Source organism: Astatotilapia calliptera, chromosome 20 (assembly GCF_964374335.1).
Source record: "Astatotilapia calliptera chromosome 20, fAstCal68.1, whole genome shotgun sequence".
NCBI classification, from domain to species: domain Eukaryota; kingdom Metazoa; phylum Chordata; class Actinopteri; order Cichliformes; family Cichlidae; genus Astatotilapia; species Astatotilapia calliptera.
In genome coordinates, this window is record NC_137441.1 from 13,704,519 (window position 1) to 13,731,435 (window position 26,917).

The 26,917-nt window shown below is 38.8% G+C and overlaps 4 protein-coding genes across 15 annotated transcripts; all 4 read left to right on the top strand.

The window, feature by feature from the left end:
• The first annotated feature begins 340 nt into the window (after positions 1 to 340).
• LOC145419285 (cytosolic sulfotransferase 3-like) lies at positions 341 to 5,261 on the top strand. The gene is made up of 8 exons (XM_080294539.1): positions 341 to 380; positions 1,270 to 1,408; positions 1,642 to 1,770; positions 2,124 to 2,224; positions 2,309 to 2,435; positions 2,527 to 2,624; positions 3,950 to 4,124; positions 4,520 to 5,261. Exons 1-8 carry the CDS (start codon positions 378 to 380, stop codon positions 4,630 to 4,632), a joined length of 885 nt encoding a protein of 294 aa, XP_080150665.1. The 5' UTR covers positions 341 to 377; the 3' UTR covers positions 4,633 to 5,261.
• A 417-nt stretch (positions 5,262 to 5,678) lies between these two features.
• LOC113017976 (cytosolic sulfotransferase 3-like) lies at positions 5,679 to 10,097 on the top strand. 3 transcript variants are annotated; one of them, XM_080294556.1, is made up of 8 exons: positions 5,679 to 5,886; positions 7,541 to 7,679; positions 7,982 to 8,110; positions 8,206 to 8,306; positions 8,390 to 8,516; positions 8,605 to 8,702; positions 9,526 to 9,700; positions 9,807 to 10,097. In XM_080294556.1, the coding sequence occupies exons 2-8, from the start codon at positions 7,541 to 7,543 to the stop codon at positions 9,917 to 9,919; spliced, it is 882 nt and encodes a 293-aa protein (XP_080150682.1). In that variant the 5' UTR covers positions 5,679 to 5,886; the 3' UTR covers positions 9,920 to 10,097. The 3 variants fall into 3 exon arrangements, with proteins under 3 accessions (XP_080150682.1, XP_080150681.1, XP_080150683.1); XM_080294555.1 differs by having other exon boundaries at positions 5,866 to 6,136; XM_080294557.1 differs by lacking the exon at positions 5,679 to 5,886 and adding an exon at positions 6,022 to 6,136 and having other exon boundaries at positions 7,523 to 7,679.
• A 2,626-nt stretch (positions 10,098 to 12,723) lies between these two features.
• On the top strand, positions 12,724 to 18,187 carry LOC145419339 (cytosolic sulfotransferase 2-like). 7 transcript variants are annotated; one of them, XM_080294546.1, is made up of 10 exons: positions 12,724 to 12,863; positions 13,726 to 13,827; positions 14,358 to 14,496; positions 14,625 to 14,753; positions 15,136 to 15,236; positions 15,845 to 15,971; positions 16,073 to 16,175; positions 17,053 to 17,111; positions 17,199 to 17,318; positions 17,425 to 18,187. In XM_080294546.1, exons 3-10 carry the CDS (start codon positions 14,358 to 14,360, stop codon positions 17,535 to 17,537), a joined length of 891 nt encoding a protein of 296 aa, XP_080150672.1. In that variant the 5' UTR covers positions 12,724 to 12,863; positions 13,726 to 13,827; the 3' UTR covers positions 17,538 to 18,187. The 7 variants fall into 7 exon arrangements, with proteins under 7 accessions (XP_080150672.1, XP_080150675.1, XP_080150673.1 ...); XM_080294547.1 differs by having other exon boundaries at positions 12,763 to 13,020; XM_080294548.1 differs by having other exon boundaries at positions 12,768 to 12,863; positions 13,733 to 13,827.
• Positions 18,188 to 19,435: 1,248 nt separating this feature from the next.
• On the top strand, positions 19,436 to 26,583 carry LOC145422773 (cytosolic sulfotransferase 2-like). Of its 4 annotated transcripts, none has more exons than XM_080294554.1 (8): positions 19,436 to 19,699; positions 21,983 to 22,121; positions 22,232 to 22,360; positions 25,542 to 25,642; positions 25,727 to 25,853; positions 25,945 to 26,042; positions 26,131 to 26,305; positions 26,389 to 26,583. In XM_080294554.1, exons 2-8 carry the CDS (start codon positions 21,983 to 21,985, stop codon positions 26,499 to 26,501), a joined length of 882 nt encoding a protein of 293 aa, XP_080150680.1. In that variant the 5' UTR covers positions 19,436 to 19,699; the 3' UTR covers positions 26,502 to 26,583. The 4 variants fall into 4 exon arrangements, with proteins under 4 accessions (XP_080150680.1, XP_080150679.1, XP_080150678.1 ...); XM_080294553.1 differs by lacking the exon at positions 19,436 to 19,699 and adding an exon at positions 20,509 to 20,733; XM_080294552.1 differs by lacking the exon at positions 19,436 to 19,699 and adding an exon at positions 20,536 to 20,801.
• Positions 26,584 to 26,917: the final 334 nt, after the last annotated feature.

Sequence of the window (26,917 nt, forward strand, 5' to 3'; positions counted from 1 at the left end):
TATAAATGCACACATTTCAGAAAATGGTGCGGTGTGTTCCAGTGAATAACAATGGTCTTTTGTTTGGAAGACAAAAAATGCTTACACGTGACTTTGAACAATATTCAACAGAATACACATGCCATGCTGTCTGATGTATATGTTTTAAATGTGCTGCATTTTTGCTTTTTCATTTGACATGTTAATGAACAGTAATAAAAATGTTATTTTTCTAACTTCTAACCTTATCCTTCTAAAGTTTGGTCCAAATATACTGAGCAAATACTGAACTCCTTCACTTTAGGTCTGAGTCATTGCTGAAATTAACGATTAAACCGTCGAGTCACGTGCCCTCTTCACAATTTCAGGATTACGTTAGTTGGTAGGAGTGATCCTAGATGGTAAGCAAGCTTTGTAATCATGTGTTACCAACATTAAATCTCTGCCTTTACTTTACAAAAATATTTTGTTTGCATTAAAATGTCCTTGTTTTAAATACTCAAACACTAAAATGTAATGAATGAAATAAATGTGTCTTATTCATTGTGGTTAGAGAACTCAGCTGGAGGGGAAATGTTGTAATTCTGGTGTTTCCTGATTCTACCAATGCTGGACTGCATCTTGTTTTTTATCATGTACTGTCAGCTGACTGTTTTTGCACTTACTTGAATGAACCTCTTTGTGACTAACATGACCGATATTCACAGAGCAATGTTAATATTATTCAGAGTTTTATTAAGCTAGTACAACAAACAAAAAAACAAGGTGAGCAACACAAAGCTCAGGCAGAATCCAGACAGACAAGGTCCAAACTGCAATCAGAAAGTGAATACTAAAAACATAAATGCTCTCATAAAAAAGAAAACACTACAGTTGCAAAGGTTAAACTGGCAAAGGTGATGATGGTAAGTTAGAGGTATAATTTCAGTAGGACTTATTAGTGGTGCAGGAACAAATCGTCTTCACTAAACCTGGAAACAACAACCAAACAAACAGCAGAGACAGCAACTCCAGAATGTTGAATTAATAGATTAATGCAGACCTTCATCAGATCTCTTATTAAAAGAAGAAACCAAATCAAGCACCTGGATTCTTCCATGACTTTAAATCACAGATGAGCTGCAACAGTGTGTGACCGAAAGAGTCCCGATGAAACTTCTAGTTTCAGCATAGTCATCAACTCTGGTTTTAAAAACCAGAGGTTGCAAAACATAAGTTACTGTGTAAGTAACAGAAGGATGGGGAAAACATGAAAGACAACTTCATTTTAAAAACAAGTAATTCTCACAGATGGAGGAGCTACGTCGGCCAGAACTGTTTGACTTCCATGGAGTCTCCATGACCAACGCTTTCACTGACAACTGGGACAACGTACAGAACTTCAAAGCAAGACCAGATGATATTGTTATCGCTACGTACCCTAAAGCAGGTTTGTTAGTTAGTTACTTACTTACTTAGGCTATAAAATTGTTAGTGCTTTTTAAATAACATTTTCCCATTTTAATGTTAACGTGCAAGTTAATAGGTTTCCGACTTTACAGTGTGCATTGGCTGAAAGACACTATAAGGATGCTATCTGACTGTTCATTTGGATTATGGGGCTTATATCATCATGTGCTGATATCACACCAAACAATATGCATTTATCTGTTTCGCACCCAGGAACCACATGGGTCTCTTACATCATAGATCTTCTTTATTTTGGGCACATGGGTCCAGCTCGTCAGACATCCATCCCTCTTCATGACAGAGTGCCCTTTCTGGAGCTCTACGTACCTTTTCTACCTTCAGGTTGAATCTTGTGACCACCTTCAATTAGCCATATTTGTATTAGACCAGATCCAAAAGCTCAATGTCCTAATTTCACTTTGGTACTTATTTGTCATTAGAACTGTTCAGTCAAAAGGAAATTCAAAAAACATTCTGAATCAGGTTACAAATAGTTACAACTACAAATACAGCCTTGTTCAATAGCTTTGTGATGGTTCTGGCAGTTTTATTGGTGTGTAAATCTGTTAAGTTAGTCATAGCACCTCAAAAACACAATGTTTGGGCAATTCATGTTGTTGATCTGTGGTCTATAAAGAAATCTATCTTTGCATGTTCTGTTGCAAACGGTTCCTTCTTATCTCTACCTTACTCAGGTACCGATTTGGCAGACAAACTTCCCACCACTCCTCGTCTCATTAAAACTCATCTACCAGCCCAGTTTGTACCAAAGTCCTTCTGGGAGCAGCGCTGCAGGGTAAAAGCACACATACCTGTAGTCATAGAGACATGGGATTTATGAAACCCACAGAGTATAATTCAGCGTTTCCTCTTTTTGTAGGTGGTCTATGTGGCCCGCAATGCAAAAGACAATGCAGTGTCCTATTTTCACTTTGAACGCATGAACAGTGGCATGCCAGAACCAGGAGACTGGAGCACCTTCCTGCAGGACTTCATGGAGGGAAAGAGTGAGTTTAATTTATTTTTAGTGTTAAGGACAAAACATATTATCACATTTCCTGTATAAACATTCCTTTGTGTGTTGTTCTGTGTCTGCAGAGGTTTTTGGATCGTGGTATGACCATGTGAACGGCTGGTGGGAGAAGAAACAAACTCATTCAAATTTTCACTACATGTTCTATGAAGATTTGATTGAGGTACAGTAAGTTTGGCTAACATGTGTGCCATTTTTGACAGAGATCTTAATATTTAAAATTATCATATGACAAAGGATGTTAAATATGAGGCTGCAAGGCAGGAGGAAAACGTGAAAACCAGAAAGAGTATTCATGGATTTAGTAAAAGAGGACATATGTGTATGATAGAGGAGGATGCTAGGGATAGGGGAGATGATCCACTTTGTCATCCATTGCAAACAAAAAGTGGCACAAAGTCAGTCCCTGAAATAATTTGCATCTTGAACCTATTTCTCACACCTACTGACCGACTTACTGTCCTCATAAATGTTGTGCACCACCCTCACAAACTACTCCCCTGAATTCCTCATAGAGTACCACAGTTCCTCTCTTGTCTCCCACATATGCCCTCTCCACATCCACAAAGATACAGAGCAACTACTTTTGACCTTCTCTACACTCTCCAAGCAAACATTACATCTGTAGTGCTCTGTCTGCTGCTCTCACTGCTGCTCGTTGATCGCCACCTCTCTTCTTAATCTAGCTTCAGTCACTCTTTCCCATATGTTCATGCTATGGATCATTAACTTTATCCCTCTGTAGTTACCACAGCTCTGTACATCCCCTTGTTCTTGAAAACACATCTTCTCCATTTCTCAGGCAACTCTCATTCTCCAGGATGTTAAACAATTTGATTAAAAAGTCCACTCCTCTCTCTTGTAGACATCTCCATACCTCCACAGGTATGTCATCTGGACCACCTGCCTTTCCACTCTTCATCCACTTCATAGATGCACTACTTCTTCTGCATGTCCTGATTCACTATAAGTCCTCAATCCAATCTCCTTCCTCTCTTCTCCTCATTCATTAACTCAGCATATTCTCCTCACTTGTTAATACATTTCTGTCTCTATCCTTAACCGCCCGCCTAACCAATCGATAGGCGTTTATTGTTAACCCAGCCCCTGACCTGTTTGGTATGGAAATCTTAATTTTGAAAATCTGCATATTTGATCTGGCAAAGATTGGGTTATGTCTGAAAACTGTAGTTCGCTGAATTGTTTCTGATGCATAAACTGCAAAAAAAGAAAACCTCAGATCCGAGGTTTAATAATAATAAATAAAATACAAAGAATGGTCAAAGTCTGACGTCTTTAAATTGAAAAGTCACAGAGAATGAACAAAGACACAGACAACTAAAATGTGTTTTCACATGTCAATTTATGTTTTCCCTAGTGCTATGAATAAATAGCACTAGAGAGCAGAAGAAAAAAAAACATACATTCCATGTTGGAGTGAACTGTCCCTTCTAAACTTATTCATATTTTCAATATTGATGTTAACAGGACTATGAAAAAGAAATAGACCGACTGTGTTCCTTCCTTGGTTTGTCTCCTTCAGTTGAAGAGAAGGAAAGAGTCAGAGCCAGTGTGACGTTTGACAGCATGAAACAAAACAAGATGACCAACTATTCCACAGTTCCTGTGATGAACCAAGAGGTGTCTCCTTTCATGAGAAAAGGTACAACTGCCTGCTGGGCAACATTTGTTTCTCAGTATTTGCGCAGTCCAGTAGTGCTGATCAAATACACTTTTTCTCACACCCTGTCCCGTCTGGCAGCTTTTGTGATCAGAATTGTGATCTAAATGAACTGTGGTGCCAGCCCCAGCCCCAGCCCCAGCCCCAGCCACACACACACACACACACACACACACACACACACACACACACACACACACACACACACACACACACACAGACCATTTACTCACTCACTTTCACCCACTAATGACACATGACACACACAAACACTTAATGTTGAAGGAGTGTTAGGTGGGTGTGTCGTGGAGCATGAGCGTACAGGACAAGTATGACTGTGGGATTGATCAAACACTCTGAATGTTCTCTTTCTCCAGGGAAAGTTGGTGACTGGAAGAACCACTTCACTGTGGCTCAGAATGAGCAGTTTGATGAAGACTACAAGAAGAAGATGAAGAATCCTGATCTAAAGTTTCGCTGTGAAATTTAGAGCCCTGGCTGAGCGTGATGGAGCTCTGAAGTTAACTAGTTGAGGATAAATCAAGTGTTGAGACAGATTAATTAGTATCCCTATTGTAGTATTAGTATTCCTATATTATAATGCTTATCCAGTTCAAGGTTGTGTGGCGACTCGAGCCCATCTCAGCTATCATAGGGTGAGGCAACAGTGCTAACCAACACACAACCATGGTGCCAAATAACGTATTAACTGAAATTAATTTGATTTTTTTATTTGATATGCTCCCATTTTGATTGTATTCAAAGAGATGCAAAAATGTCTGTTATTGTTATTATGTCTGTTATTGTTATTATCCTTGGATAGCATGCTGTTCAGTAGTGTGTTTAATGTTTTGTGCAACAAAATAACCAAAACTGTTTGCGATTTTTGCTGATAGCATTGAATTAACAGATTTAATCTGGTTTATCTGAATTTATACTACTGGGTCTGGCATTAAAAAGCCCAGCTAGGCATGATGGAGCATTGAACAGATGTGTGCATGTCCCAACAAATAAATAAAAATATATGTATGGATCATCAGAATTAACCACAATTTAACTGACATTCGTTTTGCTGTTTTTGCACTAACCATTCAGTAACAAATAAAGAATAAAAAGGTATATGGTAAATAGAGTTGTAAATATAGACACAACACACAGACCTGGTATGAATCAAGCAAAAGAAGTAGAAAAGAGTGCTTTGCATTGCGGGCCACGTAGACCAAGAGAGCTAGCATTCTCAGTCTTCTCATCTTCTTATTGTTATGTTGGGATGTTCAGAATAATTACATACAGCCTTTTAAAATATAATGAAAACCTCTCTTGCACTTCTTCAAAACAAGGCTGATGCTGAAACTTTTCAATGTGAACGGGACTGTGGCGAAAGAATAGGCGGACTGTGTTCCTTCCTTGATTTGTCTCCATAAGCTGAAGAAAAAGAAAACAGCCAGAGCCGGTGTGACCTTAGACAATATAAATCAAAACAAAATGACCGACTACTCCACCTTCCAAACAATGAACCAGACTGTGTTGCCTTTCATAAGACCTGTGCACTCATACAGGTTTGGTTGCTTTTTTCTTTGGTCTGATCTCACTGTATACTATTGTGTTCATGTTTGAACAGCAATACTCACAGACACACATCTAAGGAAGTTGTGCAGTGTGTTTAAGTGAACGTTGTGCAACAAACAGATTTCTTTCTTCTGGAAGATCCAGACCCAACCGCAGTACAGAAATACTCAGCTTGGTGAGTGTGTAGTACATCAAGTAATATTCACTAGAACAAACATGCTAGACTGAAAGATGTGTATCTTTTAAAACTGTGGTGCTTTTTTGTTTTTGTTTGGCGTAAATGGCCAGAAAAATCAAACTTTTCTAACTTCATGCTCACTCACTATATGTCTGAGTCATTGCTGAAATTAATGGTTAAACCGGCGAGTCACGCCTCTTGTTCACAATTTCAAGATTATGTCAGTCAGCAGGAGTAACGCAAGAAGGTAAGCAAACTTCAGAATGTTTAGTCCCCAACAATAAATCTGTGGTTTTTACTTTATATACAAGTTATTTTATCTAGAAAACAAAATAAATATAAATGTTTATTATCTCTTTTTTTTATTTAATTTGAATATTAATTAAGTTATTCTTTAAATTTCACCATGTGTCTTGCTTAGTGTGGTTGGTGAACACAGCTGAAAGGAAAATGTTGTAATTCTTGTGTTTCTCAGTTTTACCAATGCTGCAGTGTGTACTTTGACCTCTGGTTGTATGGCAAGCTGTTATTTATTATTTATTTATTATTTTTTATAAATCTCTGTTAACCCTAAAATCATCAACTAATTAATAATTATTATTACATTAACTACTGATTTTTTTAATTGCAATTACTAGTTTAATTTTACTGACGACTCGTTATACCATCTTGCATCATGTCAATATGCCCAATATTCACAATTTCAAAATAATGTTAAGTTAGTTTAAAGCAACACAAAACCACGTGAGCAAACCAACAGAAGGCTGAGGCAGGAGCAGTCCTAGTAAAAACATAAAAACTAAAAAGCAGTAACACTGCAGTCACAAAGGTTAAAGTGGCAAAGGTGGTGTTGGTGAACTTACAGGTATAATTACTGTAGAGCTGATTAGTGGTGCAGGATCAAGCAGAAACAGCAGCTCCAGAATCTTAGATTAGCAAACTCTAACACTGGGATTTACACTTTATCAGATTATGAGATCTGTTATTAAAACGAGAAACTGGATGTGATTCTGATCCTTAAACTGATCTTTAAACTGAATCACAGCCATTAAATGTATATCAGAGGTGCCTTTAACATGCAAATTCCAGTTTAGCATTTTGTTCATCACCTCTGATGATGAACCTGAGGTCACAAGCTAGAGCTACATCTGCCACTGCATGATGATAATCAGTCAATAGTCCACAGCATGAAGCATATACTGTTTAAATTTTTTTTTTTTATAACATAAAGTGTTAAATGAAGGCATATATTAGGATTAGAGTGATTTTCTTTGACACTTCTGTGCTATCGTGCCACTTTCTGCCAAAAACCTCCCTCTGCTGGCCGTTAAAAATAATACAGATTTAAAGATTTACTTTAGCAGATAATCTGTTATTTCAATCAAAGACCCACAAACAGTTTTTTAAATGTGGACAGTTCCCAATGACCTTTTTTTTTTTTTTTACTTCCAGTGCCTCTCTTATGGAACAAAAAAGCATCATGTTTTCTAGACCGATGGAAGTTAAAAATATCACTTCTGATCTCTGGGGGGAGAAGTCAGCCTATGCAGTTGTTAAAAATGTTTTAAGCATAGCTTTATGTTGTTGCACAAGTAAGGACTGGAGAAAACACGACATACACTTTGATTTTAAGGACAAATCATTCTCATAGATGGAGCTGCCACCTCGCCCACAACTGTTTGACTTCAATGGAGTCTCCATGACCAACATCTTCACTGACAATTGGGACAATGTACAGAACTTCAAAGCAAGACCGGATGATATTCTTATCGCAACTTACCCTAAAGCAGGTACTGATCTGTATATAAAAGTATGGAGCTTATGCAATCATAGTATTTTTTTGTGTGTGCACACACCCCACTTTTCAGTTATTTATTTGTAAAAAATGTTTGGAATCATGTATGATTTTCGTTCCTCTTCTCACGTGTGCACCACTTTGTGTTGGTCTTTCACGCGGAATTCCAATAAAATTGATTCATGTTTGTGGCTGTAATGTGACAAAATGTGGAAAAGTTCAAGGGGGCCAAATACTTTTGGAAGCCACTGTATGTTTACAGCTAAACATAAAACATTTTGTCCATTTCAACCTCAGGAACCACGTGGGTCTCTTACATCCTAGATCTTCTGTATTTTGGGAACATGAGTCCAGACCGTCAGACATCCATCCCTGTTCATGACAGAGTTCCCTTCCTGGAGATCTGCGCACCTCCTCTACCTTCAGGTTGAATCACGTGTCCACTGTCACTTTAAAATACATCAGACAATTACAATGTTTAGTATATTAACCTGTGGTATCTAATCCTCCTGATAATTCAGGTGCAGACCTGGCAGACAAGCTTCCCACCACTCCTCGTCTCATTAAAACTCATCTACCAGTCCAGTTTGTACCAAAGTCCTTCTGGGAGCAGCGCTGCAAGGTCTTGCACATACACCCATAGCCACACAGATATGTGATTTATGAAACTCCCAGACCATAAATTAGTTTGATCTCTTTCTGTAGGTGGTCTATGTGGCCCGCAATGCAAAGGACAATGCAGTGTCCTATTTCCACTTTGACCGCATGAACCTTATCCAGCCAGAACCAGGAGACTGGAGCAGCTATCTGCAGGGTTTCATGGAGGGAAAGAGTGAGTTCAGTGTAGTTTTACAGCAAAGAGACCACACTATTTCATTTCCTGTATAAACATTCCTTTGTGTATTGTTCTGTGGCTTCAGGGGTTTTTGGATCCTGGTATGACCATGTGAACGACTGGTGGGAGAAGAAGCAAAGTTATTCAAATCTCCACTACATGTTCTATGAAGATTTGATTGAGGTGAGCTGGGCTAACATGTGTACCATTTCCAACTGAGCTCTAACACTTTGTTTAATCATCACGCGCCTTTTAGAAGATGCCAAACCAAACTCTCAGTTCAACTCAGAAATACTGTCTAAAAATGACATGCATCAATATTCTAATCCAATTACTACATTTTTCTGATGATACGTGGTAATATTTCTCAAACCAGGCTGTATTTTATTCGTTCTTCGAGCACTGGGTGGTGTGCATTTTAATTCCACAGTGCAAGAAAAGCCAGCCAGAGCTGCAGATGGGTGTACAAAGAAAAAAACTATGACTCGTGAAGACTTTATAATGTTTGGTATCTCTGAAATTCACTGATTGCAAAAATTTCTCTAAACCATGTCCAGTATATTTTGTTAATTGAATCCTTTTTGATGCATAAGTAACAAATAGAGAACACACTATTTTCCACCAAATCCTCATCCAGCAAACATCTCTGCTATGTGAAGGGGAAATCCCCACTCAGCATACACATATGCACACTAAAATGTGGGACCTGGCCAGTCAGCCAGCAAGATTTTTCCTCTTGTGTTCCTGGCAACATATCAGTTTTTAGCCTGAGATGCTAACCGTCTGTGTGGACTGTATTGGATCAATGATTTGTTGTAAACCTTGTAGACTTATTACCAAAAGTTTAAACATTTATGAATGTGCTACAAGTGAGTATTTATCTATTATCAACATTACTAAACCACAGATAAAGTAAATTAATTTATTGCATGCTAATCTAAAGGTTCTGAAATTTAGGAAACACAAAAGGGTAGAAAAAAATCATATCTAATTTTAATGTGAACAGGACTCTGAGCAAGAAATAGACCGACTGTGTTCCTTCCTTGGTTTGTCTCCATCACCTGAAGAGAAGGAAAGAGTCAGAGCCAGTGTGACGTTTGACAGCATGAAACAAAACAAGATGACCAACTATACTTCAGTTCCAGTGATGAACCACAAGGTGTCTCCTTTCATGAGAAAAGGTACAACTTCCTGCTGGGCAACATTTTTTTTCCTCTATATCTATATCAGTGTGTGCTCCATTTATCATTAGGTTAATCAAATACTCTGAATGTTCTCCTTCTCCAGGGAAAGTTGGTGACTGGAAGAACCACTTCACTGTGGCCCAGAATGAGCAGTTTGATGAAGACTACAAGAAGAAGATGAAGAATCCTGATTTAAAGTTTCGCTGTGAAATTTAAAGCCCCAGCTGGGCATGATGGAGTTCTGATCTGATGTAAGTTAAGAAAAATCAAATGTTATACTTGATTTATGTAATTTTCTTCCACTGTGATGCAGAAGCATATAAATAACAAAACATGAAAAACAATTCATTGACACTGAGGTTTAACCAGAATAATAAAGAATTTTAAAAAATCACCAGTATGTCTCTTCTACTTGTGCCACAGCCTTTTGATGATGAAACTCTTTAATATGAACAGGGCTCTGAACAAGAAATACACAGACTGTGTCTTTATGAAATATGGATGGGCATGATGGAGCTCTGATGTGATATTTGTGTCAAGGAATACATTTTTAATTTTATCAACATAACTATACAACTATATAACATAAAGACTTAGTGGAGGCCATGTATCCACATGTTATGTTATGCTCATAGACATAAATCAGACCATAAACAATGATTGTGACTGAAATTAAACTTTAACCATCGAGCTTAACTTTCTCTCGAGACATACGGTGAACTTATGACGAAGCTTTGTCTTTCTACGAAGTAGAACTGTAGCAATGTCCTCCTTCTCAACATCCATGAATCCTCTCTGTGGTCTTCCTCTTTTCATCCTGCCCTGCCCAGCTTCACATTCAACATCCTCTGCCCAACATATCCACTATCCCTCCTCTGCACATATCCAAAGAATCTCAGCTTTTTCTCTCTAACCAACCACAGCCTCAAATCTTCTTTTTGTGATGCCACTAACATCAAACTATACATCATAGTCTTGTTGTTATCCTTCTGTCACAAATCACCTGTGAAACTCTTCATCTCTCTTTATACCATCCTTTCCTTTGGATGATTGACCCCATGTATTTAAACTTGCCCACGTGTCTCCCTCTCATTCACAGTATTCTACTGGTTGCTTCTGTTGACTATATTTCCTCTTCTCTCCAGAGCATACCTCCACCTCCCCCAGGCTCTCTTCTACCTCCTCCCTATTCTCCCTACAGATCATATCATAGTCCATGAAGACTCACATATAACCTCATCTGTCAGCAGTTCAGCTTTCAGTCCCATGACCACTACAAACAAGAAGGGACTGAGAGGTGATCCCTGATGTAATCCCACCCCTGCCTTAATCCTAACTGTCACTCCAGCTCCACTGCTCACTACTATCTCAATGTCCTCATAAATGTCACATACTTCTCTGTCACTCCTGACTTTCTCATTTAGTACCACAGTTCCTCTCTTGGCACCATATTAAATGCTGTCTCCAGATCCATAAAGACACAGTGAAAGTCCTTCTGCATGTTTTTCTACACTTCTCTATCAACACCCTCAAGAGAAACATCTGCAGTGCTCTGTCTCAGCATGAAGCCATATAGCTGCTCATTGATCATCTCCTTTGTTCTTGACTTAGATTCACAGTTATTTCACATATCTTAATGCTATGACTCATTAACTTTATCTCTCTGTAGTTACTACAGCTCTGCACATCACCTTTGTGCTTTAAAAGTGGTAACGTACACTTCTGCTCCATTCCTCAAGTGACTCTCATTCTCCAAGATATTTGTTAAACAATCTGATTAAAAAGTCCTAGACTTCTCCACACCTCCACAGGTATGTCATCTGGACCACCTGCCTTTCCACTTTTCATTCTTTTTCAGTGCTGCCCTCACTTCCTCCTGACTTATCCTTTGGAAGCTCCTCAAAATCCTCCTTCCATCTTCTCAGCACACTAGCTTAACTCAGTAGTACATTTCCATCTCTATCCTTAATCAACCTAACCCGCTGCACATCCTTTCCAGTTCAATCTCTTTGCCTGTCCAGTCTCACTTACAGCTCGCTACAGGCCTCTTTCTTTTCCTTTGTCACCTCTCTCCCCCTTTTCTCACCTTAACCATACACTTAGCCTCCCAGTACTCCTGACTACTTTCTTCATCTCTATACTTACCCCATTTTTGCTTCATTAAACTCTACCTTTGAATACTTTCCTGAACGTCTTCATTCCTCCACCAAGTGTCCTTGCCTTCTTTCTTCTGTCCTTAAAACTTCAGCTGTCCTTTCCCAGTTATGTGATAACTCTTCTCTACTACCCAGAGCCTGTCTCAACTCCTCCCTGAACTCTGCACAACATTCCTTCTTCTTCAACACCCTTGCCTCTGACCTTCACTTGCTTCCTTATCTTAATTTCCATATCCAGTACTGCCTAGCTACATTATCCTTGTCACCACCTTGCAGACAGCTTTCTCTTTCAGATTTCACCTTATGCTTACGATATAGTCTGTGTCCACTCTTATATGTTATCCCGTGTCCCTCCCTCTTCCTGAAATATGTGTTTACCATAGCCATTTCCTTCCTTTTCACAATATCCGCCACCATCTGTCATTCTCTTTACCCCTGCTCTCTTCACTTACATATCCATTGACGTCTGCTCCAGTTATCAAGCTTAGTCATATAGCGTACTCCAGAATTCCTCTTTCTCTTCTATCATCCAGCCTGTGAGGCATACACATTGACAACATTCAACATCATGCCTTCAATTTCCAGCTTCAAACTTATGATCCTGTCTGACACTTTCTTCTTCTCCTCTGCAACACTATTCATGTACTCTTCCTTCAACATTACTCCTACTCCATTTCTCTTCCTATCTACACCATGGTAGAGCAGCTTGAATCCACCTCCAGTGCTCCTCGCCTTGATTCCATCTGGTCTCGTGTGCACACAGTATCTACCTTCCTTCTCTCCATCACATCATCCAGCTCTCTTCCTTAACCAGTTATAGTCCCGACATTTAAAGTATACTTTCATCTCCGCATTCCTGCCTCTCTTTCTCTCGCTGCCTCTGAACACGCCTTCCCCCTCTGCTCTTCCTTTGTCTTCGGTCACTAGTAACATAGCTTCCGCCGGCACCCTGGTAACCAACACCACTGGAAGTGGTCGTCGTTAACCTGGGCCCGACCGATCCGGTATGGAAATCTCATAATTGATGATCATCATGTTTGATTTGGCAAAGGTTTTACGCCGGATGCCCTTCCCGACTGAAGATGGGGGTGCAATTTGTGACGGGGAACACCGGCACTGGGAGTACTCTGGCTTGTGGCCCCCTCGTGGCTGTGTTGATTGGTGATATATATATTTACATTTTATCCCAGTCATTATTGTATTTTATCTTTCGTGCAACATGTTATGATCCCTGAAGCCATGGCTCAGGGGGACCTAACATATGAGATGCCAGCGCGCTTTTATAGTTCAACAAATATTTAATAGTAGAAAAATAATTACATAAAAAGACCGAGATGGGAGGCTGGGGCATAAACAAACAAAAGGGAAAGATCATCAACCAACCAGACACTTGGCGATCGGGATTCTACATTAATCCCCAAACTACTATTAGCAAAATTAAACAAAAAGAACCAAAACCATAAACAAGATATCCGGATCCAAGTAACAATAACCAGCACTGCAACAGCAGCTGCAAATTAACGCTGGTGCTGGTGGAGATGAGAGAGAGCGAGGGGGGAGGGAAAGAGAAAGCTCTTGTTCTGCTTTTTCAAGCCTTATACAAAATTTGGTTAATATTTATAGCCAATCAGCGATTGAGAAAAAACAGCGAGCCGAAAACATGGCAGAAAACCAGTATCAGGATGCATAGCACAACAAAACAATCAAACTTCTTGTTTTTCCTGTTTGATATTTTTACTGGCAAGTTTGGATGAACTTATTTAACCCCAATCATGTGACTTTATATCACTGGTGCATGTGTTCATATTTGAACTGTCAGGCTCAGTATGAATGTAAGGGTACAACAGTCTGCGTAATTCTACGCAGATTTCAGGACGCTGTGCAGCGTGTGTGCTACAGCGAGTGTTACGCAACAAGCAGACTTCTGGGAGATCCGGATCCAGCCCAAGTGTAATACTAATCATCAGGGTGAGTGTGGAGTCCTTTAAGTAATGTTTACGAACAAACACACCAAGCTGTCAGCTGTGCACGTTTTAAAATGTGCAAAACTTTTTATTTGGCATATCAGTAAATGAAAACAAATATATTTTTCTAACATGCTGCTAAAGTTAGTTCAGCTTTTACAAAGAAAATGTTAAGCTCATTCACTAAGTGCCTGAGTCACTGCTGAGATTCCGTTTATACATGCAAGCGACCATCAAAGCTTCATAATCACTGGCTGCCAACAATAAATATGCTGTATTTTTATTTACACACACACACACACACACACACACACACACACACACACACACACACACACACATATAAACATGTTTTAAACATGTTTTCAAGTCCCATCTAAGATTTAATTAGTAATAATAGATTATTTTGTACATTTCACGATATATGATGTCATGGAGTAAATTAAAAATGGGAGAAATGAACAGTATGTAGGCAGGAAAAATGTATAAAAAATGTGACCCATATAGGATTTTAAAGGCAAGTAATTTCCACAGATGGAGATGCAACCTCGGCCAAAACTATATGACTTCCATGGAGTCTCCATGACCAAGATTTTCACTGACAACTGGGATAACATACAGAACTTCAAAGCAAGACCAGATGATATTGTCATTGCTACTTACCCTAAAGCAGGTACTGATGTGTTATTTAATCATGTGTAGCTTATGTAATCATAATACATTTTTTTCATAAACAATTTCCTGTTGGTGTCTGAGTTGATAGGTTTACAGCTTAACAACATTTATTCATTTCAACTGCAGGAACCACGTGGGTCTCTTACATGCTAGATCTTCTGTATTTTGGGCACATGGGTCCAGACCGTCAGACATCCCTCCCTCTTCATGAACGAGTGCCCTTCCTGGAGCTCTGCGTACCACCTATGCTTATAGGTTGAACTATGTTGCCACTCTGAATTTAAAATACGCCAGAATAAAAAGCGCTAGGTACCAAGTTTATGTCCGTGTACTCAGTTCATTCAGAGGATTATTGCAAGTCACCAGTTTCTAGAAACTGTGCTGAAAACAGGTTCAACCTGTTGCATTCTGTTTGTTTGCATGCATCTTTCTCTGCCAAATGCTGAAAAGGAAGCTACAAAATGTAAAAGCTCCTAAAATGTAGCAGTTTTATTAGTGTGTAAATGTGTTAGGTGAATCAGAACATCTCAGAAACACCTTAGAATTTTTTAGGCAATCGGTTTTATTGTTCTGTGCTATCTAAATAAGTCTAATGTTGCATGTTATCAATCGCAAACTAATCCTTCTTATCACTCAGGTGCAGAAATGGCGGACAAACTTCCCACCACTCCTCGTCTCATTAAGAGTCATCTACCAGTCCAGTTTATGCCCAAGTCGTTCTGGGAGCAGGGCAGCAGGGTAAAACCCATGCACAAACACCCACAGCCAGCAGTGGAGATGTATGCAAAAAGACTCAGGACGCCCTTCCAACTAAGCATTTATCACTGTTATTTTATAAATTATGTTATAAGTAATGTGACACCAATAAAAGAGTCGCACACTCAGTTCAGTCACATCATAGCCAGAAGAGCTGGAAACACCAGGTTACTCTGCCAGTGGAGAAAACTGGGTTTTAGTGTCAGAGAAAGCAAAAAAAAAAAAATGGTGTGATGCTGCTGGGACTCTCCCCCATAGTTGAGGCTAAGTTAGCATCATTTAGTTATTTTGGATTATATTATATTTATATTTGATTTTATATGAATAGCTTCGATTGTTGTCATTAGGTTTTGTCAAATTTAATGATTCAAGCTGTAGTAGGAATGAATGGAGCGAGGTGAGGGAACGTTAGGGAGGTCAGATCGATCTTACTCTCTCTGCTGAATTGCCACTGCTTTAGTTTAAAGTGTGTCACCCCTGTGAGTGCTCCCACTGACTTGGGGCCCCAAACAGCTGCTTGCCTTGCCTGGAAGCCATTGAAATTTGCAATTCATGAAACCCTGAGATTATTGTGTTGTCTCTTTCTGTAGATAGTATATGTGGCCCGCAATCCAAAGGACAATGCAGTGTCCTTTTACCACTTTAATCGGATGAACAATGCTCAGCCAGAAGCAGGAGAATGGAGCACCTTTCTGCAGGATTTCATGGAAGGAAAGAGTGAGTTCAGTTTAGTTTTAATGTAAAAGAATCACAATGCGATCTAATTTCCTGTCTGTATACTTACTAATATTACTTTGTGTATTGTTCTGTGGCCTCAGGGGTTTTCGGATCATGGTATGACCATGTGAACAGCTGGTGGGAGAAGAAACAAAGTTATTCAAATCTTCACTACATGTTCTATGAAGATTTGATTGAGGTGCGGTGAGTTGGGCTAACATGTGTAACATTTGTTCTTCATGTTTAAAATTGTCTTGACTCTTTCCATTTACATGTTTTAATTGTTCATATCTCTTAGAGGATATGTTTAAAAGCCTTCAATAATGTTTCTAGTTATAAATGTAGTGGTTTGAAAAAAACAAAACACAACAGGTGCTATCTGTAAAGACGCCAAGCCGAGACACGCTGAACTCTGTTCCTGGAAGGAGTTAGATGATAACAGAAGCAGGAAACTAGTTGGCACATCTTGTGCGTGTCACAAATTTGTCACTGAGTGCTTTTAAATAAAACCGCATGATCCATTTTTTTGATGTTACATGAGAAAAATTATCTTTAGACGACAAAAGTCAAAAAAATAGAACAAGGAGCTACAACAGACTCTGAAAGATCAGCTGCATCCACTTTAATTTCAATTCGATTTTATTTATACAGCACAAAATCACAACTACAGTTTCCTCAAGGTCCTGTTATTGTAGTACCCAGCTATTTGAATAAGCGTGCATCCATCACTGCGCTCATGCACTGCTTCAAAGAAACTGTTTTAGTTGTGTCTGAAGTTTGAGGCTGTGTTTCTTCCATTAGTGTGAATGACAGAAAATAAGAGCTTTTTGTTAAGTGGAAATGCACACAAAAGATGTAACAGTATTTTCTGTACAAGTAGTAGCATGAATCAAACTTATTAAAGCAGTAGAAAAGAAGTGTATATTTGGGCCATCACTGTATCAGTCTTCTCATGTTACTCCCTGAAGAGGATGCAAGTAAATATCTTTTCCACAAAGACACCAATGACTTCTTTTAATTCAGAATGACTCTCTATAAATAACAGATTTATTTTTTCTTTTCTTAAACACCAAATCCACAGTGATGAATATAGAACTACAGACCCGAGGGACGAAAACAATCGTTGGGGTTCCTTTAAGAGTAAGAAATATTTTCAATATTTTTGTGAACAGGACTGTGGACAGGAAATAGACCAACTGTGTTCCTTCCTTGGTATTTCTGCTTCAGCTGAAGAGAAGGAAAGAGTCATAACCAGTGTGACGTTTGACAGCATGAAGCAAAACAAGATGACCAACTATTCCACAGTTCCAGTGATGAACCAAGAGGTTTCTCCTTTCATGAGAAAAGGTACAACTGCAACATTTTTTTCTTTATATGTATAGCAGTGTGTGCTCCATTTTTCATTAGTTTAATCAAATTTATTTATTTATTCTAAATATTTTCCTTTCTCCAGGGAAAGTTGGTGACTGGAAGAACCACTTCACTGTGGCCCAGAATGAGCAGTTTGATGAAGACTACAAGAAGAAGATGAAGTATCCTGATTTAAAGTTTCGCTTTGAAATTTAGAGTCCTGGCTGGGTGTAATATAGTCCTCAGAAGTAATATGTGATTAAATATTTAACAAATAATCAAATTATAAGTTAAAAAAAAAACACAATTTCCTTATATTGTGATGCTGAAGTGTACAAATCAGATCATTAAAACAAATCTTTATTAAGAATCTCTCTCTCTCTCTCTCTCTCTCTCTCTCTCTCTCTCTCTCTCTCTCTCTAAACACACTGTGACCTCTTTGCTCATAAGCAGAAATTTTGTCCTTAGACGTAGCTATGGTATAAGAGTCCCGTGACACAGCAGGTTTCAGACTGTAACCTTTTAATTTTCTCACCACACCGTCCCACCACGGTGAGGCAGATTACCTTTCTCTCGATGTTAAACCACGTGTTTAATTTGATTCTTTGATTCTATGAGTTTCCAGTGATGTGACCCCTTATTTTCTTTATGTTTCGCTTCCAAGCAGCCAGACCATCTTGTAATTTTGAAGAGATCTTGAGCAGTAGTTCTGTTGTCTTTCTGGAAGTATTTTATTGGACATCAGCTACTGAGGAATGTGTTTGTGTGTTTGTGAATTATTCAAGTATTAAAAAGCCATCTAACTCAAGGGATAAACCAGTCTTTTGTGTACAGATAACTTATTAAAGAACCGATTAGAAATTGTATCTGTTGGCACTTTGTTACTAGGAGCCTCTTCTTTTATGCACGCAAACACCTATGTAGTCAATTTCTTTAGCTGAATCTACCAAGTCTTCAAATGAACACTAGTTATATCTCAGGAGAGTGCGCCATGTGTCTTTAACAAATCTGAAGAAGCTGGACATGTGAAGGTGTGTCATCTGTCAAAAACCCAAGGAAGTGAAACAAGGAAACAGTGCCGGTTCTGGCATCATTTGGCACTGCGTTTTAGCCAATGCTGTTGGAGATTTATGAACACAGATAAATAACATCAGATTCAGGGAATAGATGTAAGCCTTCCTCTTTCACTTCAGCTCCAAAAGTGAAAGAGCGATGCCCCCTGGTGTTTGTGGAAAGTAATGACCTCCTTTTAAAGAAAGCTCAGCTGAGATGTCCTTTCAGCTGAAAAACAGGAAAGGGGCAACTGGAGGAGGGCCACAGTGAGGCCAGACATTTCAAAATTAAAGTCAGTAGAAGTTCCCCACTTTGTGAAAACTTCATGTAAATAGTTTTACAATTCTGTTTTAGGGATTTCATAACCTGTGGTACGGTACATTAAGAGATTTAAATACTTGGTTAAGATCTTCAAGCTGCTGAAAGAGCACTGAAAGTAGATGACTGTGATCTTAGGGACACTTCTGAAAACCACTGTCAGTGTCAAGTGGAAATTAAGCTCCTTTAGACGAAGAAAAAAAGAAAGAAAACCAAAACAAACATGATCCACTTTACTGAGAAAAGGTAAAAAACTATCCTGGGATTTCACAAGTCACAATTTGATATTACTTGTTGGAAATTAGTATTTATTACAGGACAGTAGTCATCCAACTTGTTATTGGTGGGTAGTTAATGCTAAAGTGGTCTGCTTATAAAGTCTGTGCATGTAACTCCTGAAAACAAATGTATTTTGAAATAGTCACAGCCACTGAAGTGAGATGTATTTACAGTTTATTTTCGTTAAAACAAGGAAACACGACCAGCTGATTGTGTGATGTGCAACAGAACGGGCGTGATTATCCCCACTATTAAAATTAAGTTTTGAACATGCTGTCAAAGAATTCTCATAGTCAAAGTTCAGTTGATAAGTGTGATCACATTTCAGTTTAATCATTGTGACTCAGCAATAACAGCAACAAGAAAAGATATGATGACTATTCACACCAGGTGTTAAGGAGTTAAACACTATAATCAAAACAAATTTTCTCACGCTACAAAATATTTTCACAGACGTTTTAATGTTCATTGCTCCTCTGTTGCAAAAAGAGCAACAGCTAAATTCATTTTGAATCAGTAGATAGTCTGCGGTCCTTCCCATCGTGAATAGTCTTACTTGTAATATATTTCCCTGGAGTGGTGCAGATGGTTCATAGTACTTTTTGAACTCTGTCACATCCTGTAAGGCAAAGGAAACACTGAACATCTGCTTTAAGCTGCAGTGCGTCAGGTACAAAGTTGAATTTGGACTGTTTATTAGAGCAGAGCACAGATAAAGAGAACTGCAGGTGAGTTAACGCTTATTTACTTTTCTAAATTACATAAGGCTAAATACATAATTTACAGTCTGTTAAATTTGACTTAAAGCAAATCTTATGGTGACCCTTAAACTCTGTAATTGAACAATAAAACTGTTGGCACCTCATATCATAATAGTGTTGGCCTTTCATCGCTATGTTCATGTGTGTGTTGTGCACTTGAAATTTTATGTTAATAACCTTTTTCTACACAAACAATCACAGTGAAATCAAACAATATGAATGAAGGTGTTAGATACTTTTTGATTAATAGTTCTGTTTTCATTTAACGAATAATCTACAGTCATATTGCACATATCCTCTAATGAAATCTACGGCTTTGTAGGTCAGATAACAAGCTGTATAAATGGGATCTTCCAGCTGAATTCCAGCTTTTGACCAGTTGAATAAAGTGTAGTAGCGAATTGGTGATCTCCTGAAGGCAGACTTCCTCGGTTAAATATTATCTGCCCCTACCAGTCTACGTTGCAAATGCAGCCATAAAAGTAAGTACAGTACCCCACGTGACTGCATCCAGCTGAACATGGTGAACCAACTTAACTTAAACCAACTGTTCACGTTAGAAAATGATCAAAGAAAACGTGTGAAAAGCCTTTGTCTATGATCAATGACGATCAATACCAAACTTAACTTGCAGACTTTGTTTGATTTTATCTTGTTTCCTGCTACAGTAGGCTACCTGCCACCACGAATAATATAATAATGTCCCACTTCACGTAAACATATCTTTGCCCCATATTTAGTTTGCTGGGACATGACCACCGTTATATGTTTTAAATAAAGTTTGACTAAAGAGGGAAAAAAGTTAGTCTCCTTGCACCTTCCTCCCAGTGTTTCCTGGACTGCGGAATCTGCACAACAGCTCTGTCTCCTTATTTGGAAGAAGAGGTTGACTGTTTTGGTAAAGAGCCACAATGATGGAGAACTGAGGATCACAATCAGTTAGCAGCTTTCTGTGCAGTGACCATTTTACTCGGAAAAAAACTGACTTTTATTGGAGTAAGGTGAGATTCGCGGATCCGCTGTTACTGGTGATCTACCTCCAAGGACGCCCTCCCCGACGTCTGCAGCAGTATGGTTACTGAGTTTAAGTTGTCTTCTTTTCTACACACATATGTATATTTAGTAAAATAGTCCTAGTCCACAGTAAACGTTTCATATTTGGATCAATATAGCTATAGGGAGGTATTTTAAAAAGGCTTTATGAAGGGTTCCAAATTGACGCCCCCGGGGGTACAGTCCAAATATCCATTAAATACTTTGCACGTACTAATCCTCCCATTAACCCTCGATGTAAGCGGCCCCAGTGGTATTTTCCAGTTTGCCTCCATAGTGCGGTATGTAATCAAGGCTTAACGGTAATGGTTATGGGGTCTGCAGCCAGGCTTCTGGCTGACGTGCATACTGTCGACCAGCTCCCCCTAGCGTTTCAGAGTAGAGGATGCTCATTCTCTACAAAATGGAAAAACATGCATTCTTATACTTAATAATTCAGTTAATTAATTTGATAATTTAATTCATTTTTCACCATTAAATTTTGCCTGGATGGGCACAATGCGCTGTCTACACCGGCTCTCTATTACCCTTTACCCGTCCCTGTTGCTTGTCTTGTGTTTCTACGGTGTATTGATAGTCATGTGCTTTTTGTATGCGCTGAGGTGTTTTGTTTTTCTGTTCTCAAACTGATCTCCCTGTTGGAGCTCAGTCTGGGGGGAGCTCTTTTTTCTCCTCGTCTTTCCTCATGTTGTGTATTTTCCATTGTTATACCTCTCTGACCTGTCTAACCCATGTGATGTTTGTGTAATGTATGTATGGTCGGAAGGGTAAGATGGCGCTGGCACGGCTGGCAGCCTTAACCCAATTTCCCTCGGGATGAATAAAGTATGATCAATCAATCAATCAATCAATCAATCAATCAATCAATCAATCAATCAAACATGCATTCTTCTGGTGTGATAAGATCAGAACCCATATTTATTTATACTTTACAGGAATGAAAATGGAAAAAAGGAATAAAATAAAATAAATAGATCCAAACACAGAGAAACACACACACACACAGACTTTCTATTTGTCCTTGAGTCAAACCTTATACTTTACTTTTAAAGGGCGTTTCCAATAACTTAGTAAGCTTTGTTTTCTGTAATGTGGCTACAAGGAACAAAGTGTTGTCGAATTTGCTCTGAATTGGTCTGTAGATGGTAAACAAACGCTGGTTTTCTTTCTTTTCTTTTTTTTTTTTAAAAAAAAAAGATGGAGTCACTATCACGACCTACACTATTTGACTTCCATGGAGTCTGCATGACCAATTACTTCACTGACAACTGGGAAAACGTCCAGAATTTCAGAGCAAGACCAGATGATATCGTCTTAGCGTCTTACCCTAAAGCAGGTAGGTTTTAAAAAACAAAAACAAAAAAAAAAAACACACACACACACATTTTGTTCGCATCTTTGAGGAAGTACTTATGTTTTTTCTGTCAATTTTTTTTAATTCCTGAGGAAACACATGGGTGTCTTACATCCTGGACCTTTTGTACTTTGGCCAGACTTCACCTGAGCGTCAAGGCTCAGTCCCACTCCATGAACGAGTGCCATTTCTGGAGATACAAATGTCTGGTTACCCCTCAGGCAAGTTGTTTTAAAGGCTCACAGTGTGACAGGCATAATAAAGACACTCTGATAAACTCTAGACACTCTAATAAAGACACTTTATCAGGTACAGCTGCTGCTGTGCAGCTGTTTATTAACTCAAATATTTAATTAGTCAGTTGCATCACAGCTACTCAATGCATTTAGGATTGTAGACGTGGTCAAGCATCAGAAAGGGGGGGGGGGTGATTTTGTTGTTGGTGCCAGATGGACTGGTATCTCAGAGTATTTCAGAAAATAGTGATCTACTGGGATTTTCCCACAAAACTGTCTCTGTGGTTTACAGGGAATGAGCCAATAAAGAGAAAATATCCAGTGAGCTGCAATTCTCTAGGTGAAAATACCTTGTTGCTGCCAGGAGTCAGGGGAGAGTCACTATTCTGCTTTGAGCAGATAGGAAGGCAAAGAGTAACTCAAACAACCATTCATTAGAGGCAAGCTGAGAGTATGAGAGTATCTGAACACACAACACACAGGGGCGGATTTAGAGAAATCTTCTTAGGGTGGCAAAGAAATCAAATGGGGTGGCAAAATCAAAGCCTTTCCCCCCCCCCAAACACATATGCAGGTGGTTACATATGGTCAAATGATTCAAATGCAGTAAGTATACACGTTTTTCATATAAATATAGTCTATAACTTAATTATTGTCTGTAGCCCACATGATTACACACTTTAGTTACATAAAACATGTGAGTTTTGATGTTATGTACTGTACAGCCTGTATAATAAATAAATATGTAGCCCAATGAGTATAAAATCCAGAAAGCTACACAACATGGGTGGTTCATTTACAAACACAAGTCTAACTTTAGTTTTACGCTGTTTTTTGTTAGAAAACAATCACATTGTTACAGCTTAAATTACACAAAATGTCAGAAATCTGCACTATCATGAACAAAAATTGAAACCTAATTTTTCATGATTTGTTGGATTAATCCACTGAGGTCTGAAATACAACTGGCATTTTTTGATTCCTTTTGAGTTTACGTTTGTATTTCACCCTCAGATTGTTTCATTTTATTTTTTTCCCCCCTTGCCTTGTTTGGTATCTCTTCCGCTCAACTGAATTTAGTTGTTTTTTCACTGACATACTGCATTAGTATTACTGATCTGAAATCACACAAAGAACTTAAAATCCTAGTAGTATTTTTTTACTGTAAAAAAACCACAGACATGTTGAGTAAATTTTTATAACTTGAAATGCAAATACAAATTGTACATTTTGTAAACATATACAACTATTTATCTAAAAATGCAGCCAATACACCTGCTGTTTTTTTTTTCATTTTATGGAACCATTTAAAAATATTACTAAAACTAAAATGAGAGAACAATCAGGTGTCACAATAAGATGCCCCACAAATGATGTGTGCCAGTAAAAAATAAGTTTGTCCACCAGAAGACAGAGGAGAACAGGGATAAACCTGCAGGCCTGACAACAGGAGGTGTATCACTCCGCTGGTTTTCTACTTGGTGACAGTGTTTACAAATGTGTCTTTGTGACATTCATTAGTGCCCTCACCGACACACAAAACAAAACGACTACACAACAGAACACAACACACTAAGTATACACTCCACACTAAACATCACAAATCTCCCACATCTAAAATCTCTCACTCGCTAGCTCTGTTGTTACCGTCACTCCCAAAACTTTCCCCTCTTCCTAAACAACCAAATCCCACGTGTTGACTTTTTTTTTAAATTGGTCGACATGGTACATTTTTCCACCAATAGGAAAGAGGTGGCTTTTCCCCTTTCTTTACTGTTTTCGCGCTGTCCTTACAAAACGCTTAAAACACACACACACAAAAACGTGACAACAGTATTTAGAAAAAAGCGTGGCTTATATATATTATCATAACTCTGGATTTACTGGCCTGTAATTAAAATTTAAAAACATTGCATTGAAGTCCGAACTTTCAATTTGGGCTGAAACAGAGACTCAGCATGGCTGCAGCTTGTTGCTATGTCAGCTTAAAATAGTCATGTGATTTGGAGGTGCAGCATGTCCGTGGACCATGGAGGGTTAATAACACTCACCTTCCTTCCATTTCCAGAGTGTAACATCCAACCACCTGTGTAAAAAGCGAAATTCCCATGGTGTTGTTCAAAATGTGCTCTGGCACAATCATAAGCATGCTTGCTACTGAAAACAAGAAAAAAGTCCCGCTATGGGCTGATCCATTTGTTAATGGTGGAGGGGGGAACACTATGGAATGTATTCAGTTTTAGCATTTATATTCACTGTTGACTGTAACTATGCTCAAAGTGTTAATGCTATCTTATTTTAATAAACAACACTGTCATATGCAAAAATGGGGTGGCAAGGGATCATTTTAGGGTGGCACTTGCCACCCCATGCCACCCTTCTAGGTCCGCCCCTGACAACGCATCCAACCCTGGCGCAGATGTGCTACAGAAGCACAAGAGCACACCAAGTATCTGTTATGTGACAGCTGTGTGCAGCCTTCACATAAATACACAGAGGGAGCAATCAGGGAATGGGTAACAGGAGGGAAACACAGCTGGGGCAAATCAGGCCTAACGAGACAAAGGAAGCAAAACCAGACGCATATACATGAGACAGACTTTCAAAGTAAAACAGGAAACATAACACAGAGACGCGAATTTGACAAGGCGATACACCTGACAGGGGAGACAGAGCAACTAGCGAACACAGAGACATAAACCATAAGACAGAACTCTAACAAAGAAACCAAAGACTAGAAATGATAAATAATATAATAAACTCAAAAACCCTGGGTCAACGACCCAGGCATCCTAACAGAGTATTTTTTTGTTGTTTTTTGTCTATGTCCAAAGTTTACCCATCTTCTGATGGCTACTGTCATGAAGCTCAGATCATATAAAACTAGTTTCTTGACCATGAAGGCCTAGGACTAGGCCTTCACAGTCACCAGTACTCAGTCTAATAGAGCACCTTTGGGATGTATTAATATGGACCAAAATCTCTGAGGAATCTTTCTAGTACCTCGTTCAATCTGTATCATGAATAATTAGACAGTTGACGGCAAACTAGGCTCTAACCTAATAATAGTAAAGTGTATTTGGCAAAGTAACTGGTGACTGTAATATTGGTGATATAGATCAATGTCATTGTGACGTTCCGCTAACATAATGATCTCTTTTACTAGGAGTGGATGTGCTGAATGAATTAACCAGCTTTCCACGCATTATCAAGACACACCTACCAGTTCAGTTCCTTCCCAAATCATTCTGGGAGCAGAACTCCAAGGTACATGGCTCACAAGTAAGCTATTGGTACGATTCACGGAGACAATCTTCTCAGTGTTTGTTTGTCATTTCTTTCCGGTTTTAGATAATCTATGTGGCTCGTAATGCCAAGGACAGTGCCGTATCCTATTTCCACTTTGATCGCATGAACAAGGTCCAGCCAGAGCCTGGCAGCTGGGAGAGTTTCCTCCAGAGATTCATGGAGGGAAAAAGTGAGTGACAAACCATAAGCATGAATGACTGAATACATTAAATGCGAAAGGTTATTTTATCACTTATGATTTGTCTTCTGGCATCTGTCAGTGGTGTTTGGCTCCTGGTACGAACATGTAAGAGGATGGTGGGAGAAGAAACAGACCTGTTCTAATATCCTGTATTTGTTCTATGAGGACCTGATTGAGGTGAGTGTTGAAGTTACTGTCTGTGAGGCTGTGGACATAAACACATAATAAGGGGTTGTGGGTTTGTTTTTTTGTTTTATTTTTGCAGGATACTGAACAAGAACTCGTCCGCATCTGCTCATTCCTGGGATTGTCTCCTACCACAGAGCTGAAGAAACAAGTCACAGAAAAAGTTCAATTTGACAACATGAAGAACAACAAGATGGTGAATGGCTCCGCTGATGAAGTCTTCGATTTAAAAATCTCCCCCTTCATGCGCAAAGGTCGGGTACATTCGCCTGTAAGTTTGTTTGCTGAAAGGTGAAGGAGGAGATGTTAACTTTGCTCCTAATTTCTCTATTTTCAGGAAGGGTTGGCGACTGGAATAATCACTTCACTGTACAGCAGGATGAACAGTTTAATGAGGACTACAAGAAGAAGATGAAAAACACTGATCTTCAATTTCGTACTGTTCTGTAGGTGATTATACAGAACAGTATAACAGTATATCTGCCATTGTGTTAGATATGCAAGTAAAAATAAAGAAAAACATGATAACAAAGGTGGGTTTGAGTTTTATCATTTTTATTTAAATTCAAACAAAAAATGCAGCAAGAAATACGAGAACAAAAGTTCAGTGAGCAAAGTAAACAGATGACGCTAACACTGCACTTCTGCAAAATGGCTAAAGACCAAAAGGGGCACATTTTCTACAGGACTTACTGCTCCGTAGGACAACACTACAGTTGCTGGAGGAACCACGGCTGCCATGAAGTAAAATAGGTAATGGCGGTAATGGCGAGAGATGATACGGTAAAATTATACAGGTTCACTGGAATGTAGACAGCAACAAAAGGCCATTGTACTGTAAATACTATATAAGTCAAGCGTCTCAC